The sequence below is a fragment of the Lutra lutra genome, chromosome 4, assembly GCF_902655055.1.
Source record: "Lutra lutra chromosome 4, mLutLut1.2, whole genome shotgun sequence".
NCBI lineage: Eukaryota > Metazoa > Chordata > Mammalia > Carnivora > Mustelidae > Lutra > Lutra lutra.
The window spans coordinates 173,603,056-173,622,084 of NC_062281.1; the positions used below are offsets into that span (position 1 = coordinate 173,603,056).

General features: G+C 43.1%; 1 protein-coding gene across 1 annotated transcript in view; it reads right to left on the reverse strand.

Moving 5' to 3' along the window:
* The window catches only part of KPNA6 (karyopherin subunit alpha 6), a 60,198-nt gene extending 43,069 nt beyond the window's left edge, over nucleotides 1–17,129 (reverse strand). The window contains exon 1 of the mRNA XM_047727324.1: nucleotides 17,014–17,129. Within this exon, the coding sequence (XP_047583280.1) occupies nucleotides 17,014–17,017 (4 nt within the window). The 5' untranslated portion in view covers nucleotides 17,018–17,129. The remainder of the gene's footprint in view (nucleotides 1–17,013) is intronic.
* Between the last annotated feature and the right edge of the window lie 1,900 nt (nucleotides 17,130–19,029).

Below are 19,029 nucleotides of genomic sequence, written 5' to 3' on the forward strand. Positions count from 1 at the left end.
GATCACAAGTAGGCAAAGAGGCAGTTGGAGGTGGGAGGGAAAGCAGGCTTCTTGCGGAGTAGAGAGCCTGATGCAGGGCTTGATCCCAGGACCCTGAGATCATCAGCTGAGTCAAAGGCAGAGGCTTAACCCACTGAGCCACCCAGGCACCCCAAAAGTTTTAAATTTTGACTAAGTCCATTTTATGTTTTTCCTTTTTGGTTGCTTGTGCTGATTTGTCGTATCTAAGAAACTACTGTCTAATCCAAGGTGATGAAGATCTACTCTGTTTTCTTGAGTTTTATAGTTTTAGCCTTTCATATTTGTCTTTGATCCACTGAGTTAATTTTGTATATAGTGTAAGGTCAAGCGGGGGTGGGGTGGGAATATCTAACTTCATTCTTTTGTAAATGGATACCTATTCTTTTTAGGCATTATATATAATACCTAGCACATGAGGAAAACAAAACAAACCAGTGATCCCCAGAAGTCCTTTCTTAATGAATTTATTTTTAATTGTGATGCCTTCAAAGTAATAGTTTTTCTGATTAAACCAGTCTATAAACCAAAAAACTGCTGCAGTATACAGCAAGTGGCTCTCCTATGTCAAGTTTCTTAGCTCTGTGTCTTTCTAGGAGACCTCTGTCAGGCTCCAAAGAAGGCAAGGATCATGATGCTCCTGCCAAGAAAAATCACACATCTGTGTCCTTACTGCTAGATGTGAAACAGTCTTCAAGTTTAGTCCAGAATGCTTTCCAAAGTCTCTAGCCATGGTCAAAAGGTTTTATCTATATACAGAGTAAAAGCCCTAAAATACCCCTTTTGAAAGATCTTTGAAATATCCCAAAGTCAGTGTCTAACCTCTGTGAGGGGATATTCCCAAGGAAAATTCAAATTTGAATGGTAGTAATTAAGTAATGATTTGCTTAGCTTTTAAGGCATAACTCATATAGAACCCCCATTTTAGGAGCACCAGGGTGGCTCAATCCATTAAGCGACTGCAGTCGGCTCAAGTCATGATCCCAGGGTCCTGGGATCTGAGCCCCACATTGGGCTCCCAGCTCAGTGGGGAACCTGGTTCTCCCTCTGCTGCTCATCCTGCTTCTGCTCTCTTGCTCATATTCTCTCTCTCAAATAAATAAATAAAATCTTAAAAAAGAAAAAAAGAACCCCATTTTAGAGGTATAGAGACCAAGGCATAACTTGCAGAAGGACCCAGTCAATTAAATGGGTCTAATTCAGATATTTCTAAAAACCAATGCTCTCTCCATTACATATACCTTACTTAACAGCATACTAGCCACATGGGGACTCCCTTCTTATTTTCTGGAAGGAGGGTCAACAATGTTCCTTCTACTACCCTAACCATTGCCTGATTCATCCCTCAATGAGGTATGACCCAGTTCTTGCCAGGAATGGGGAATACAAATATTAGATGACAATAACACTGATAGCAGCAGAAGAAGAAAAACGTAGGGACTGACAGGTGGTTAGGCAGTCATTTGAAGGCTGTTTGCCACTTCAAAGGAAAAACAAAAACAAGCATTTGAGCTAATCCTCCTTGTTTGACAAGTGCCCCACCCCATGTGCATGCATGCGTTTGTGTGTAGAAGGGAGTCACTGGCGGGTGGTGGCGGCAGCTACACTGATGATATCAAGATGCGGGAAATACCATGAGCTGACATAAATGTCACTGAACTCTGGTGTAGGGCTTGAAAATGGTTTTTAAAAAGTTCAGCATTAAAAAAAAAAAAAAAAAAAAAAAAAAAAGTTCAGCATTATGGGGGTGCCCGGTTGGCTCAGTTAAACATCTGACTCTTGATTTCAACTCAGGTCATAACCTCGGGTAGTGAGACAGAGCCCACTGCTGGGCACCATCCTCAGTTGGGAGTCCACTATTCTCCCTCTGCCCCTCCCCCTCCTCTCTCAATCTTAAAAAATAAAACAAATAAATCTTTTTTAAAAGTTCAACATTATGTAAATGGACAGAGTATCTTCAAGAGTTTGTATTAGAAACAGCTAGGCTGAGAGAAGGCAGTTGTGCTAGATGGACCACAAAAAGGCATGCTAGAACAGTGTGGTACTAGTGAAAGGAACTACAAGGCTAGACAACCTGATTTTTGGTTTTGCTATTCAATAAATGCACAACTGTGCGTGTCACTTATCTGTATCTTGATTTTCCTACCCTTGCCCTGTCTCATATCTCAGAGTTATGAAGATAAATGAGAATATAAACAAAAGTACTTTTGGATTAGGTTTGGTAATAATAGCTTTTCAAACTTCTGGAATTTCTCCCCTAGCTTCATGACCAGGAAATACTGCAAACAAAACAGTATATAAACAGGTATGACAGCATGAGGCTCTCAGGGTGCTATCTGCCAGCCTGACAGAAATGCTAGTCACCAAGACAATGGGAGACGCTCTTCTATGGGACAGCTGGGTCCGTCCACAATGGGGCCATATTAAGGCTACTCCTAATCTGGCAGATTCTCACAGGACTGGGCTGAGCAATGATCACTCTAGGAAACAAAGCTAAACCTATAACTAGGTGGTTTGGCTAAAAGACCATGTGACAAAATATCTGCATACACAACTATGTATTCAAAGCTCAAGGTCTAAGTTAAGTATGGCACACTGAGGTATTGAATCAATCAGATGTTGACAGCCCCAAAGACTAGCTCTCTAATCCTAATTCTGTAGATTTACTAGTCCTTTTGGCCCTTGAGTCTATATGTAAGTGTAATGGTCAGACCCAGGGGTGGGAAATAAGGGGTAGTGAGAAACACGGGAGAGGACTAGAATAGCTATAGTTTCAGCTTCTCCAGAAGAAAATTTTCAACTATCCTTTGTAGACTGTACAGAATCTGGCAGCTCTCACCTTCTTCGGGACAATTTATTGCCACTGCCACTAGGTGCTACAAGGAACTAAGATGAATTAGAGTAGAGTAATCAAAGAGCTCAACTTCCATTTAAGCCAGCCCCAAAATATTCACTGAATATCTTCTAAGCACTCACAGTGTTCCAGGAAATCAAGAAAAAAATAGGAGCACTTGGCTGGTTCAGTCAGTAAAGTGTGCAACTCTTGATCTTGAGGTTGTAAGTTCGAGCCCCATATTGGATGCACAGATTACTTAAAAATAATATCTTGGGGTGCCTGGGTGGCTCAGTCAGTTAAGCGTCTGCCTTTGGCTTGGGTCATGATCCCAGGGTCCTGGGATGGAGCCCACATTGGGTTCCAGCCCCAAACTGGGCTCCCTGCTCAGCAGGGAGCCTGCTTTTCCCTCTCCCCATGCTGTTCCCCCTGCTTGTGCTCTGTGTCAAATAAATAAAATCTTTTTTAAAAAATTTTATTTATTGGGGCGCCTGGGTGGCTCAGTGGGTTAAGCCGCTGCCTTTGGCTCAGGTCATGATCCCAGGTCCTGGGTTCGAGCCCCGCGTCGGGCTTTCTGCTCAGCAGGGAGCCTGCTTCCTCCTCTCTCTCTGCCTGCCTCTCTGCCTACTTGTGATTTCTCTCTGTCAAATAAATAAATAAAATCTTAAAAAAAAAAAATTAAAAAAAAAATAAATAAATAAAATTTTTATTTATTGACAGAGATCACAAGTAGGCAGAGAGGCAGGCAGAGAAGGAGAGAGAAAGGTAAACAGGCTCCCCGCTGAGCAGAGAGCCCGATGTGGGACTCGATCCCAGGACCCTGGAATCATGACCTGAGCCGAAGGTAGCCTGCTTAACCGACTGAGCCACCCAGGCGCCCCCAAATAAATAAAATCTTATCACACTGATGAATCATTGAACTCTACTTCTGAAATCAATAATACATTATGTTAATTAAATGAATTTAAAATAAACAAAATCTTTAAAAAATTATATATTCCAAATAATCATCTCCAAATTAACTCAAATAGACAAGTGATTTATTACTCATTTTAAAAAATGTGTGTGCCAGGTACTGTGTAAAGGTTTCTGCCTTTAGGAAGTTTTACAACTTACTTTACTCTCATAGCATCAAGAATATAAAAGCCGTAAGTGGGGAGGGTATGTGCTATGGTGAGTGCTGCAAAGTGTGTAAGCCTGACGATTCACAGACCTGTACCCCTGAAGCTAATAATACATTATATGTTAATAGAAAATATAAAAGCCATAAATCTAAGTGTTCAATTAGTTCAGAAGGTGGGAGTGAGAACTATCTGTCCTGAGTGTAAGCTCTACAGGGGCCTTTGAAGGCTAGATGGTTAATATTCCTTTGTTCGTTCATTTGTTTGTTCATTCCTTCCTTCCTTCTTTTCTCTTTCAAGATTTTATTTTTCTATTAGAGAGAGAGCATACTAGAGACAGAGAAAGAGCAAGCGTGCAAGACCATTAACCTACTGAGCTAACAAGGCGCCCCACTAGATGGTTAATATTTCTGAACGTTGGGGAGCCTGGGTGGCTCAGTCATTAAGCATCTGCCTTCGGCTCAGGTCAGGATCCCAGAATCCTGGGATCCATTGCTGCATCAGGCTCCCTGCTCACCGGGAAGCCCGCTTCTCCCTCTCCCACTTCCCCTGCTTGTATTCCCTCTTGCTGTCTCTCTCTGTGTCAAATAAATAAAATCTTAAAAAAACTATTTCTGAAGGTAATTTAAGAGATGGGGAGGGAGAGCAGTTCACCAGAAGCAAGGGTAAGGTGATGAGAAAGCCCACGGTTGGTTTGAGGAACAAGAACAGTTTGGTTAGGTATAAAAACAAAGGTCCACAGTAAAACATCTCTGAGATATAAAAGCACACTGCTGGCTAGTTGGCCTCTATTCTGCAGCACCATGCTTCTCCATCCCTAGTCTGTGAACAAGGTGAGTTCTGCATTGTCTGTCTGTGGGCTGAATTACACAAATCTCTCTGATTAGCTCTTTTTTTTTTTTTTTTTAACTTTTAGTAATCTGAGAAAGGGCTTTTCCAGGAGCCCTCCTGACAAATTAAAAGCAGAGATTTCTCTAACCCTTATATATTAATCCAAAAAGGAGGAGCCAATTTTGGGAGGCAGTCTTCTGAGGCCCCATATACAAAGGGCCAAGACAATATGGGGGAGGAAAACCAGACTGAGAGGCCACACAAAGGGAATCCTTTCTGCCCTCAGAAGGCATGCTGTGGACAGACATCCAGTGTTGCCCCTCACACCCTGTCAACTCCTTCCAAAATGGTGTTGAAAGAAAGAGCACAACGGGCGGCTGGGTGGCGCAGTGGGTTGGGCCGCTGCCTTCGGCTCAGGTCATGATCTCAGGGTCCTGGGATCAAGTCCCGCATCGGGCTCTCTGCTCAGCAGGGAGCCTGCTTCCCTCTCTCTCTCTCTGCCTGCCTCTCTGCCTACTTGTGATCTCTCTCTGTCAAATAAATAAATAAAATCTTAAAAAAAAAAAAAAAGAAAGAGCACCAATTTGGGAGGCAGGTGGGTTGGACTCCAATCCCAATGGCATAACCACTACCTTTGAGTCTCTACTTTCATTAGCTATAAAATGAGCATAATAAACTTTATAGCCCTGTAGGACTGATGAAGTAATAGGATGGTGTCTAGGGCCTCGGTGCTGAATCAATGGTATTTTCTTTTTCTTCTCAGCTCCTACTCTGAAAGGCCTCAATTCCCCATGAGGGCAGTTTCTAGGAATTTAGGTTCAAAGAAGACAGCTATATTTTCTTGCTCTCTCTAACAGGTGGTTTTTCCTTTTCTCCTAACACTGTAGCTCCTTTCTCTTGATCTTTATTCTTCTAGTCTATCTTCACTCCCTCCAAAGCTAGGCTGTAAGAACCAATGAGCCAGAGTTTTAAAAAAGGGCCTATTCTTGGGGTGCCTGGGTGGCTCAGTCAGTTGAGTGTCCAACTACTGGTTTTTGGTCAGGTAGTGATCGCACGGGTCGTGCAATCAGGCCCTGTGTTGGGCTCCCTGCTCAGCAGGGAGTCTGCTTGGAGATTCTCTCCCTCTGTGACTTACCCCAGTCTCTCTCTCAAATAAATAAATCTTTTTTTTTTAAGGGGCTTATTCTCTACCATATACCTCACCCCAAAATTAGCAATTCCAATCATGTCTCATTAGACAATTATGGCCTCTTTGGAAGATGATGGTAACATTCAAATCCACACCTGTAGCCCACACTTAATACCTAAGGGGTTCCTTTCACCCATATCCCAGAAACACCTCTTCTTTATTTTTTTCAAGTAGCCTCCCTGCCCAGGGTGGAGGTCAATGCAGGACTTGAACTCAAGACCTGAGCTGAGATCAAGTTAGATGTCTAACTGACTGGGCCTCCCAGGCCCCCCCAAGAAACATCTTTTTGAAAAAAAGCAAGCTAATTTTTTTTAAACTATCACCTTTTCTATAAACCTGCTCCTTATACATTTCTTTTAATTCACAATCCATAATCCCTTATTTGAAATTCTGAAGTCAGAAGAGCTCTGAAAATAAAATATTTAGTAAATACAGCTTCAAAACGCATTCAGCAAAACTTGAACAAAATATGAGACTACAGTCTTTATTTATCCCACTTAAAGACTTCATACAAAATATTAATAATACTTGACTATATATGACTCTACCCCACACTCTGTGGGAGGTGCTATCCAACTCTTACACATTATAATGTCTTTAAAATCTAAACGATTAAAATTCTGAAATATCTGGCATACACGGTTTCTTAAAGGCATGCATTCTCAATGAGGGAAATACTGCACCCAAAAGGGTAAAACTGGTTCAAGGGGAGTGTGGGGACTTAGACACTACAATGATATGTGATGCTCCAAAGCTCAACATATCAATAACGTCTTATTCCTTAGCACTTCATTTCTCTCATTAGGTTTTCTCGAGTATTATATGAGCAGCATTTTTTTTTTCAAAGATTTTATTTGACAGAGACAAGGGAGAAAGGGGACATAAACAAGTGGAGTGGGCGAGGGAGAAGCAGGCTTCCCGCTGAGCAGGGAGCCCAATGGGGGACTCGATCCCAGAACCCCGGGATCCTGACCTGAGCCGAAGGCAGATTCTTTAAACAGATCAGTACTGACACTGATTCCATGGAAGGCAGACAACAGTAAGTATGCAAGATCTGTACCACAAAGTTATGGTGAACAGATGGCCACAACTGAGAGACTTTCTCCTGACTGACCACTGGATCTCAAAGTCATACAAGAAGTGACCTGTTATGCCTTATGGATTATCTATGTTTCATACCTGGAGCTTTTGTGTGTGACGAGGGTTTTTTGGAAATTAAAAGTTTATATTATTTAATTCTACAAACTAAAATTTGTCATGATTAGTAATGCCGAGTATTAAAAAGAAAAAAGTCAACAATATCTAAGAGTATTTAAAAGCTAGTTAAGTTGTAAGTTTTTTCATATCAAGCATTTTAGAAGTTCACCAAAAATAACTTTAAGTGACTTTTTTTCCATTATTAGAAAATGAACAGCTTTGAACGATTTTTAATTTTTTATTACATTAGTTATTATAAATGCTAATTTGCATATGTAATTTGATACATTATCATTCACATAAATTACATTAAGAGTTATTCAGTAAATACGGCTACAAAACTTAGTTAAATGCAAAGAGCTTTTTTTTTTTTTAAAGATTTTATTTATTTGACAGAGATCACAATTAGGCAGAGAGGCAGGCAGACAGAGAGAGAGAGAGAGAGAGAGAGAGAGAGGAGGAGGAGGAAGCAGGCTTCCTGCTGAGCAGAGAGCCCGATATGGGGCTCAATCCCAGGACTCCGGGATCATGACCCAAGCCGAAGGCAGAGGCCTTAACCCACTGAGCCACCCAGGCGCCCCCAAAGAGCTTTTAAATTTAACTTTTTTTTTAAATTTTTTTTTAAAGATTTTATTTATTTATTTGACAGACAGAGATCACAAGCAGGCAGAGAGGAAGGCAGAGAGAGAGGAGGAAGCAGACTCCCCACTGAGCAGAGAGCCCAATGTGGGGCTCAATCCCAGGACCCTGGGATCTTGACCTGAGCCGAAGGCAGAGGCTTTAACCCACTGAGCCACCCAGGTGCCCCTTAAATTTAACTTTTAACCTAAAATTTTGTTTCATCATTCTTAACCTTATATTGAATAAGAAGCCAAGCTTTATGTCTACTCTTTTTATGTATAAAGCACAGATATACTACTGTACATAAAAAAGTATATCTGTGCGTGAGAATTTCACAGGAGGGATGCACTGGGAAAAAAAAACTTTAGAAAGTTTTTTTATTATTAGAATTATTTATTCTAATTTATTATTATTAGAACTTATTTAGAAAATAAATTCCTTTAAAAATTTTTTCTAAATTCCTCCTTCTTTAGGAGGGTGATAATTAAAGAAAAGGTTGAGAAAATACCGATACAAGGAATTAGGCGGTCTGCACCAACATCTCTCTCAGCTTTTCAAGCCAGAAACTTAGGAGTTATTCTTGACAACTTTCCCCTTACCCCACACCCCACATCCAACCAATAAGAAATGCCAGTTTTATTTCCTAATTATTTTTGCACTCTCTTTTTCCATTCCTACTGCCAACTGCCCTAACTCAGGTCATCATGATTTCTCGGTAGACTTTAAGAGCCTCATTAACCTCTTCTTTCTCCATATACTCCAAACTTCTTGAAACAGTTTGCCTCTCCTCACTTATTCCTTAGCCCGCTCCAATTTGCTTGCATGCCATCAAAACTGTTTTTGTAAAAGCAACTGATCAGGTGTATGATGTTAAATTCAACCAATCTTTTTAGACCATGTTTTGCTGGTCCTCTTTGCAGCACTCAACCCTGACCATTTCCCTCTTGAAATATTCTTTTTGGGGGCACCTGGATGGTTCAGTTATTAAGTCTGCCTTCAGATCAGGTCATGATCCCAGAGTCCTGGGATCATCCTGGGATCGAGCCCCGCGTTGGACTCCCTGCTCAGCAAGAAGCCTGCTTTTCCTTCTCCCACTCCCGATATTTGCGTTCCCTCTCTGTCTGTCAAATAAATAAAATCTTTAAAAAAAAAAAAAAAAAAGGAAAGAAATCTCTTTTTCCTTGGTTTTTGAGACAATCAGTTTTCTTCTTCCAATTCTGGCTGCTTATCCCCTTCTTGCATATTAAGGCTGATGCACCTTGGGGTTCTCTTTTCAGCCCATCTCCCATGATACATCAGTGATTCCATGGTTTTAGTTTCCATATATAGATCAATAGATGATCAAACATCTATCTCCATTCCCAGAACTCACTCCTGGAGCTTCGGACTTCTCCATCCAATTGCTTTTTTTTTTTTAAAAGAGATCACAAGTAGGCAGAGAGGCAGGCAGAGAAAGAGGGGGAAGCAGGTTCCCTGCTGAGCAGAGAGCCCGATGCGGGGCTCGATCCCAGGACCCTGAGATCATGGCCTGAGCCAAAGGCAAAGGCTTTAACCCACTGAGCCACCCACGCACCCGCCAACTGCTTTTTGAACATCTTCCTCTAGAGGTCAGAGAGACACCTCAAAACGTCAAAATTTAAACTCATCTCAGTTAACAGCATCACTATACACTCTGTTGCTTAAGGCAAGAGGTCTAGGAGTCATGCTTATTAATTCCCTCACCCACCCCCATCAGCCTCCAGGTGAAATTAATAACCAAGTTCTGCTCTTTCAAATTGCTAACTCTCTTATTCCCTGCTATTACCACCTCATTCGCCATCATCATCTCTTGCCAGGACTACTGCACTTCTTAAGAACCAACCACTTATATATATGCTATAGAAAAAAAAAAAGAAAAAAAAAAAAAAAAGAACCAACCACTTAAAGAACCTCCTAGTCGGTTCTTTCTGCAATCTTATTACAGCCAAATTCATCCTCCTATAGCTGTCCAAGTGATATAAATAAATAAATTTGATCACTTCTGAGATTAAAACCCTTCAACGGCATTTTACTATCATCAGGATAAAGTCCAAATATCATTCCCTACCTACATGCTACTAATCCACTTAGTCTACCAATCTTTTGGTTCTGAAATAATCATTCCCACCCTGCCACTGAAAATTCTTATTCCATAGGTCAGATCTCACTTAGTTTAAAGGCCTTCCCTGATTCCCTGGGCTAAGGTGTACCCCCTTACTATATGTGTCCACCGCATTCTGGTCTGCCTCATCCAAATATTTACCATTTTTCACTGGTCTCCAAAGTGTGGTGCACAAGATTAACTAGGAGGTAGGAAAAAAAAAAGTGTATGTATATATGCTAATATACTAATATATGTATTAGTTCTCCTCTGCCTCCTGTTCCCCCTGCTTGTCTCTTTTTGTCTCTGACAAATAAAAAAAAACTTAAAAAAAAAAAAAGAATACCTACTAAATACATAATGCTATCGTAATCAGCCAGACTTTAAAAATGTCTGTTCTCATCCTTTTTTATTTTATTTAAGATTTTATTTATTTTTTTTGACAGAGAGAGACACAGCAAGAGAACACAAGCGGGGGAGTGGGAGAGGGAGAAGCAAGCTTCCCACTGAGCAGGGAGCCTGATGCAGGGCTCAATCCCAGAACCCTGGGATCATGACCTGAGCCAAAGGCAGATGCTTAAGGACTGAGCCACCCAGGCACCCCAGCATTCTTTTTTTTTAAAGATTTATTTATTTTGAGAGAGAGTGAGCGAGTGAGCACAAGTGCTCAGGTGGGAGGGGCAGAGGGAAAGAGAATCCCAAGCCAACTCCATGCGCCCATGCTTGGCACAGAGTCTGAGACATGGGGTTCGATCTCATAACCCTGAGACCATGACCTGAGCCAAAACTGAGAGTCAGATATCCAATTGATCATACCACCCAGGAGCCTGTCTTCATCCTTTCAAAATGTTTTTTAATAAAAATACACAGACGAAGAAATAGCTTATAAAATATATAGAATATTATTTTCTAATATTTTATAAGTCAGGCAATTCTTGGACTATATTTGGCCTCAAATATCCAATGTCTGGTTACCTTAAGGTTAAAAAAAAATTTTTTTTTTTAAAGTAGGCTCCATGCCCAGCATAGAGCCCAATACGGGGCCTTAACTCAGGATGATGAGATTGAGTGAGACCTGAGCTAAGAATCAAGACGAAGGCATAACTACTGAGCCACTCAGGTGCTCCAGGCTTTTTAGATTTTAAGAGTTAACTTGTAGGGGCGCCTGGGTGGCTCAGCAGGTTAAAGCCTCTGCCTTCGGCTCAGGTCATGATCCCAGGGTCCTGGGATCGAGCCCCACATCCGGCTGTCTGCTCACCAGGAAGCCTGCTTCCTCCTCTCTGCCTTCCTCTCTGCCTACTTGTGATCTCTGTCAAATAAATAAATAAAATCTTAAAAAAAAAGTTAACTTGTAACATTTACAAATGTTTAATCCAATAATATCATGAAAATCTGGATTTCTAACTTCAAGAGGAGAGGGACTGTGGAAAGCAATGGGAAATTAGGCAATGCTAGACCTCCAGTCCCCTTGGCAAAAACTGGCTAGAGCTGCATAGACCACATGGAGCTCTGTAGCGGGCCTGCCAGTTTCCATGTGGTTGATTACCCATTAGAATATAAACTCTGGGGGCGCCTGGGTGGCTCAGTGGGTTAAGCCGCTGCCTTCAGCTCAGGTCATGATCCCAGGGTCCTGGGATCGAGTCCCGCATCGGGCTCTCTGCTCAGCAGGGAGCCTGCTTCCCTCTCTCTCTCTCTCTCTCTCTGCCTGCCTCTCTGTCTACTTGTGATCTCTCTCTGTCAAATAAATAAATAAAATCTTTAAAAAAAAAAGAATATAAACTCTGAAATTTCACTAGAAAGACAGATTTTTGTCTGTTTTGTTCACCACTGTATTTCCAGGGCCTAGAGCAGAACCGTCACTGCACATACTAGGTATTCAATAAACATTTGCTAAAACTGGTGAATAACCATTGCCTGCCTGGCCCCTAAAAGTATGTTTCTGACAAGTTTTCATAATGTGTTACTGCCTTTCCCTCAAAGACAAACTATTTAATCTACTAATCTATTTTTAGCATAGGGCCTGAAACATAGTAAGTCCTTCATTTATTCACTAAGTGACTAAAAGCAATTACTGTAATTATTTACGTGATAATAAACACCATGCTAAAAGGGTGTTTTGTGCATGCATTTGCACACTGAATCTGCCTAACACTCCTTTGACGTAGATATTAGCCCTATATTAGAGATGAGAACTATAAGGCTGTGGAGATTAAGTTACTGATTGAAGAACGAATTATATTACAGATTTTTTTTTAAGATTTTATTTATTTATTTGAGAGACAGTGAGAGAACATGAGAGCAGGAAGGGTCAGAGAGAGAAGCAGACTTCCTGCTGAGCGGGGAGCCAACGTTGAGCTTGATCCTGGGACTCCGGGATCATGATAGGAGCTGAAGGCAGACCATTAACCTACTTTGCCACCCAGGTGCTCCTGTACTACAGATTAAGTAACTGTAACACAAGAAAGAATACGAAATGGGCTATATGAAAGGCAAGAGCAAAGTGCTACAGAATTCAGAGGAGCGTTCATTTCCAGTTTGGAAGGTATAAAGTATTCGAGAGTTCAGAAAGGAGGTAGCATTTAAATTAGATCTTGAAAACCAGGCAAGATTTCCACAGGAAAAGACAGACAGGTGAGGAAGGGATTGTGACTTTCTTGCCAGTGATGCTAACATACAAAGGAAGTAGTCTGAGTGGAGTACAAGATAGGTAGGTAAATCTTTAAATAGAATAAGACTAGTAAAATCATTAGGAAGGCTTTGAATACCAAACTGTATGGGTTATGATTTTATCCTGTAGATACTAAGCCCATGAACGTTCCTAAACTAAGGCGCAGAATGACAAGATCAAATGGGTGTTTTAGCAACACTGCTATAGGAAAGAATTAGAGCAGTGGTACAGGAAGCTATAGAAGAGATCTGGAGGACTTCTAAAATAACACCTTTACAATTTACACTCTTTTTGATATCTCGTACTTCACGAAATCTTCATTAATATTAATAGTGTTACCCATATTTTCACTTTTTTAAGATTTATCTGTCATTTTGAGAAAGCGCAAGCACGTGCGGGGCGGGGGTGGGGGGGTAAACTTCAGTGTGAAGCCTGATGCAGAGCCTGATTCGTTAATCTCAAGATCATGACCTGAGCCAAAACCAAGAGTCGGACATCCAAACAAATGTGCCACCCAGACATCCCCATCCACATTTCCACTTTAAGGAGCCTGAGATTCGGTAAGGTTAAAGAGCACAGAATTACTACACTTTGTGGGTCTCTGCTGTGAGAAAAACCTACACAAAGCAATTCACAGAAATAAACATGATCACTGTCTTTAACAACTGCCAATACAGAAAGGGAAGAAAAGGGTGAGCAACCAAAGATGGATAGATGCCCCAGTGTCTGGGCCAATGGCTCTAGTATTTACAAAAATGCAGGAAAAGTAGGCCAGAAAAGGGGAGTGAGTGTGAGGCTTGTGGGACACTTAGGTGGTGACTATGATTAGGTGGCAGCTCTGCAAGTAGCTGTCACACACGAGTGGGTAGGCAACTTTGGAGGGAAACTAAAAGAAGAAATGGGCTAAGTTACTTCTAGACCAGGAAGTATTTCAGTTAGAAAGGTTTTGTTATTTGCAGCCAAAAACCAAACTAGAAGTGGCCTTCAGTATCTAGTTAAACCAAGAGATAGGACAGTTCCAAAGCTGCCCATCTTCTCTACTCTCACCCTCAGAACTGCTTCCTCTTATTTATAAATTCTGCCTCAGGACCCCAGCACTACTAAAACCAATTTCAGAGTCAGAAAAGGGCTGTTTCCTTTCCAGAGGCAGAACACAGCCCTTAACAGCCCATATGTTGGTTCAAACCATACTAACTGAGTAAATTTTAGTAGCTCTAACCTTGCACAAGTTACTAAACTTCTCTATGCTTCAGTTTCCTTAACCAGAACCTGAGAATCTGAGAAGTAAAGGAGTTAATATTCTAGTACTTAGTGCCTAGCACATAGCAAGTTCTATTTAAGAGCTGGCTATTATTACAGCTTGCCCATCTTTATTTATTTATTTATTCTCTCATACTTTGGTGATACCCAAGTTAAAATAGAAGCTGGCAAAAAAATAAAACCTGGCAAATCTCTTATAAATAAGGAAGTCTTTTCCAGAAGTCCCCCAGGCTTCCCCTTCCTGTCTACTTAGCCAGAGCTGCCTCACAAACCCAAGCCTAAATCAATCACTGCCTTGGGAGATAGAATTACAATGATTGGTTTATAGTTTATATTAATCAAGACCTATCCCTGGGGCTGGGGAGGGGCTGCCAGATTCCTGGTTTGCAAGATGGCAGGAATGGGTGATAAAACAACCAGCATCTGCCAAGGCTTAGTCTTAAGAGGCTGTGGTCTCTGCTAAGGAGGGTCAGAGTAAGTAATTTCCAAAGCTGCAAGCATCACCCTCACAGGCTCCTAATAGCAGTGAAATCACTACAGAAGTCTGTTAAAGCTAATGAAGTTTGGCACAGGACAAACAGTCTATGATATAGGCCAGGCCTTGAGTAGAGCACACCTGAGAGGCAGTGAAATACAGGAAGTTCTAGATTTATGGAGGTGTGGTGAGGGCTGTGTTAGTGTCCCCAGAACACAAAGGGCCTAGATCACCAGCCTTGGATGAGTCACCTAACCTTCTTAAAATCTCAGTTTACTCATTTATGAATGCGGATAACTCAAACTACCTCTGATTCCATGTTAGAATTAAACGTATCCTAGTTTTGGGGCGCCTGGGTGGCTCAGTGGGTTAAGCCGCTGCCTTCGGCTCAGGTCATGATCTCAGGGTCCTGGGATCGAGTCCCACATCGGGCTCTCTGCTCAGCAGGAAGCCTGCTTCCCTCTCTCTCTCTCTCTCTCTGCCTGCCTCTCCGTCTACTTGTGATCTCTCTCTGTCAAATAAATAAATAAAATCTTTAAAAAAAAAAAAAGTATCCTAGTTTCACTCATATCATATGTATAAGGATCAGGCAAAAACCACGAACACCAATAGCTGGACATTCAGAAAGACCAAAAGGGACAGGGGAGAGGTATCTAAAATGGAGCTGGAGAGAGAAAGGGAGGCCACCTGATTCTAGACTAAAAATCCCCTTCAGGACCCTGCTCAGGCTTTGTTGCTCCATGTAAGAACTTTCATCTCAAAGTCTACCAGAAAAGGACTAATTTTACTTCACATCTTAACTCTTCTAAAAGGCTTGTGTACAGCAAAATGGGTAAGGATCTCATTTCTGGCTGTGCTGCTTACTAGCTGTGTTATCTTCCTGAGGTGGCTCCCAATCTGTAAACTTATTTCACTGAGCTGAATAAACTTGACATTAGCTCCTTCCCTTTGAGGCACCAGTGTTCCTAAAATTGAAAGCCAACAGAAAAATCTATAACAGAAAAGTACCCTAAAAATTCCATTGATAACATAAAGCTGCAGTTACAAAGAAAGATAAGCCCATCAGGCTTGACAATAGATTCTGGAAACCAGAGTGGTTAAGGGAAAGGAATGCTATGGAAGGTAGAAAAGAACCTGTTCCGACGCCTACGGAGCCCTCAGTAGGCTCAGAACACTGTTATCTTAGTCCTTAAACGTCTTGATAACACTCCCTTTCCCCTCCTAGGGGAAAATGATGAGGAAAAGAAAGAACCGGAAAGGAAAATAACATTTTCTGTGGACTGTGCTAGATGCTTTCTACCGCATTTGATATTTACGTTGACTTCTCTGGATGAGAGTCCTAGAAAGTGACAGACAGGATTGTAATACCAGATCTGATTCTAAAACTACTGCCTTGCAGCTCTAGGGAATAATTTACGTTTCCTCAAGATCACGGTTCTTAACAAAACTCAATCCCAGAATCTCATTTAGCTCACCCCTCCGCATACAATAGTTGGGGTTAGCAACTCACTCTGGAGTTTTTCAGTTTCATTCAGACTGAAGATTTTAAAGTGGGCACACAAGCACACAAAAAAAACACCTTTACAACTTTGCCTAGGGTCAAAAGCGTTCTTCCCCCCTTTCCAGCCCAACCACTAGGTGGCCAAGCCATAAAGAACTGCAGCTTTACAGTAGGGCTCTGGAGGGATCACCCTGGTTTAGCCACTAACTGTGTGACCTTGGGTAAGTTACTTTACTTCTAAATCTCAGTTTCCTTACCTGTAAAATGGGGTAACAGTTGTATCTGTCTCATTAGGTTGTGCATATTAAATAAAACGTGACATGAAAAGCAGTCAGAACAATGCCCACGCGTAGGAACAGCTTAGCAATGGATAGTTTTTAATGCTTAAGAAGAAATAGCTCTTCGCTGATGGTTCTGTCGCCAAGTCCAAAGACTTCGCCATCGTTTCTCTCTGCGCACAGGCCTTGCCAGGGGAGTCCCTTCAGAGAGCAACAGGTCGCTCCTTTTCTCCTAACCGGGGCCAAGCCCACACCTGAAATCCCCAATCTACTACATATGGCCCCCAGGTCTTGGCCTGTGGTTTTCTACTACTAGGCTGTCACTCTGAGTCCAACCGAACCACCCCATTTCCGGCCGTGGCTCGGCAAGTTCTGCCGGCCTTCAGCGGCCCGGGCTGCTTACGGCATGGCTGCCCCTGGTTACGGGCCTGGAGCCGGCTCGCCTGGCGTTCCCTCACCAGAGAACTCTTACTTGCGACGCAGGCAGGATCTCCCTTGAGTTCAGAGGAGCCCCCGAATCCAGTCAAGATGCGCGTCGGTCAAACACACGCCTGGAGAGGGCTCCCTCAACGCCGCCCCGGCCTGCCGCCGGGAGCTCGCCCCCAGCCCCGGTCTCGGCGCAGGGCCCTCGGGAACGCGTGGGCTCCGGCCCTGGGATGCCACGTGGGGGCTCCAGGCGTGGCAAAGGTGCTCCCGGAACCAGCTTTTGAAGACTGCTCCCGCCAGGGCCCTAGCCCGGCCCCAAACTGGCCTGAGCGTCTCCGCCGGCCTGGCTTCTCCCCTCAAACCTATTCGGAGAGGACCTCAGACATCTCCTGCAGACCGAAAACAGGCTCCCGCTAGACCCCAAGCCCCAGGACTGCCTCAGCTCGAGTCCCCAATTGCCTGGCGTCCTTACTCACCCATCGCGGCTCCGCTCGCTCCTACTTGGCGGCGGCAGCGACAGCGGCGGCAGCTTCAGCGGCAGCTTCAGCAGACAATATGGCGGATCTGCAGGACGGCAGCCCGAAACGGACAAACAACTCAACGTTCAACCCGGGGAAGAAACGCGCTTTCCGCCCCACAGCCTATTTTATAGGGAGGAGCGCATTTAAAGAGACCGCAGCTACTAAAGGCGGGGAATAGGGGTGAAATATAAGAGGAGTAGCGAAGAGAGACGAGGAGGGGATACTTACTAAAGAAAGTCAAGTGTGCTTAGGAATTCTCAGCTTTTTCTGCTCCTATTTCCTCTTTTATAGTGAGGTCTCCTCCCCTAGAAAATTTTCTTCCTTTCATAGTTAAAGCCAATCATAGACCCTGAGCTGGATATAGGGAATAAGGAATCCTCTTGAGAGGGGGAAGAGATTTGCTTAAGGATATGGAGATAAGGAAATAAAGAAGCTAAAAGTTAACCCGATTACAACCTTATTGGGAGATAAGAAGTAGAAAAATGACCAGACTGGTGCAAGGCTTTATAGCTGACAGAGCGATTTCGTCCTCCACCCCCACCCCTAGAAAGCTGAGGGCGGGGGTGGGTTCTGTATGACCATCACCACATCTACAGGACCTTGCACAGGATCTGGCACATGATATGTGCCAAAAAAGTAATTGTTTAGTGAATAAGCAACAAACGAATAGGCCTGTGACTTCCAGAGATTGAGGAATGATCTCCCTTTTTAGAGATGAGGAAATTGAGGCTAAGCGTTCCTGTGCCTTCTGTAACCATGGAATTTATGGCTGGTGCATATCAGACCTCCCTTTTTGCATAATGACAGGCCAGTCCTGGTCCCCCACCTCAACAAACAGGAGAGGGGTATGTCTTCAAGTCACTGGTCACACAGGGAATTGTCTTTTGGAAGCAAAATGAGGGACCTGGGTTTCCAGGTTCTGTTGGAACAAATTGCCTTCTCTAGTGTGTCTGGCCTGTGCCTGGTCCATCGAGGGAAACAACTCAAAAAATCAACTCTGGACCTCAGGGTCAGGAAAGGGAGCATTATCTTTCTCTTCCTACTACCTCTGCTCAAGATCAGACCTCTTTCTTTTCTCTTTTCTCTTTTCTCTTCTATTTTGCCTGCTCTTCAGTGGTCTCCCGCCTCCAGGCTCCTCAGTTGTCTTTGGCAAGTCACTCCATAAAGCAGAGACCTTGTCAGGTTGTTCTGCTTAGCAAGTTGTCTGCCTGCTCTTAGGTAATGCCCAAACATTTCAATCTGACAAAAGGCCGGTCCTTACTCACTTCTTGGGGATATTCCCCACCAGGCAACCCAGGGTCCATCCATATTTGGGGAACCCCCTTTCCCCATGTATGCTATCTTCTTTTCTGCCTTTGCCTATGCTGTCTCCTCTGGAATGTAATGCCCTCCCTTCCCCCTTGATCATGGGGTGAACAAATTCATTTTCAAGACCCAATTCAACTTTCCCTTTCCTGAAAAACCCTGTTTTTCCAGGCAGTCTGGTATCTGTCCTCTCTGCTCCCCAGTGCCCTGGACACATATTTTCCTCAGCGAAAACTTAGCATCCGAATTTCTCACAAGGTGTGTCTCTCCTGGTTGTCTAAGGGACAGCATCTTCCTCATCTTTGTATCTGTCCCTTGCCTACCATGATGCCTTCCTCCACAGAGACACCAAAACCTTTTGCTGTAATGTCTGTCTCCCATATACCACCACAGACTCATCTGCATATCTTATGGCCAATAAGGGCTCAGTGAACACAAGCAGAGTAGATGAGTGGCTAGGACTGTCCTTCTTTCCCAGCCTGAGCCCTCTGGCCTATGTTGTAGGAACCAGGGCTCTCTCCAAGCAGCTTTGTTTCCACTCGAGCATTTGGCCTCACTGACATACCCTCCCTCCCTTGCCTAGAGCCACTGGTCCTCCCTGATCCATCACCTCCCTGCAGGCCCACCCCATCCCCACCCCATGTTCCTTATCCTTCTCTCGGAACT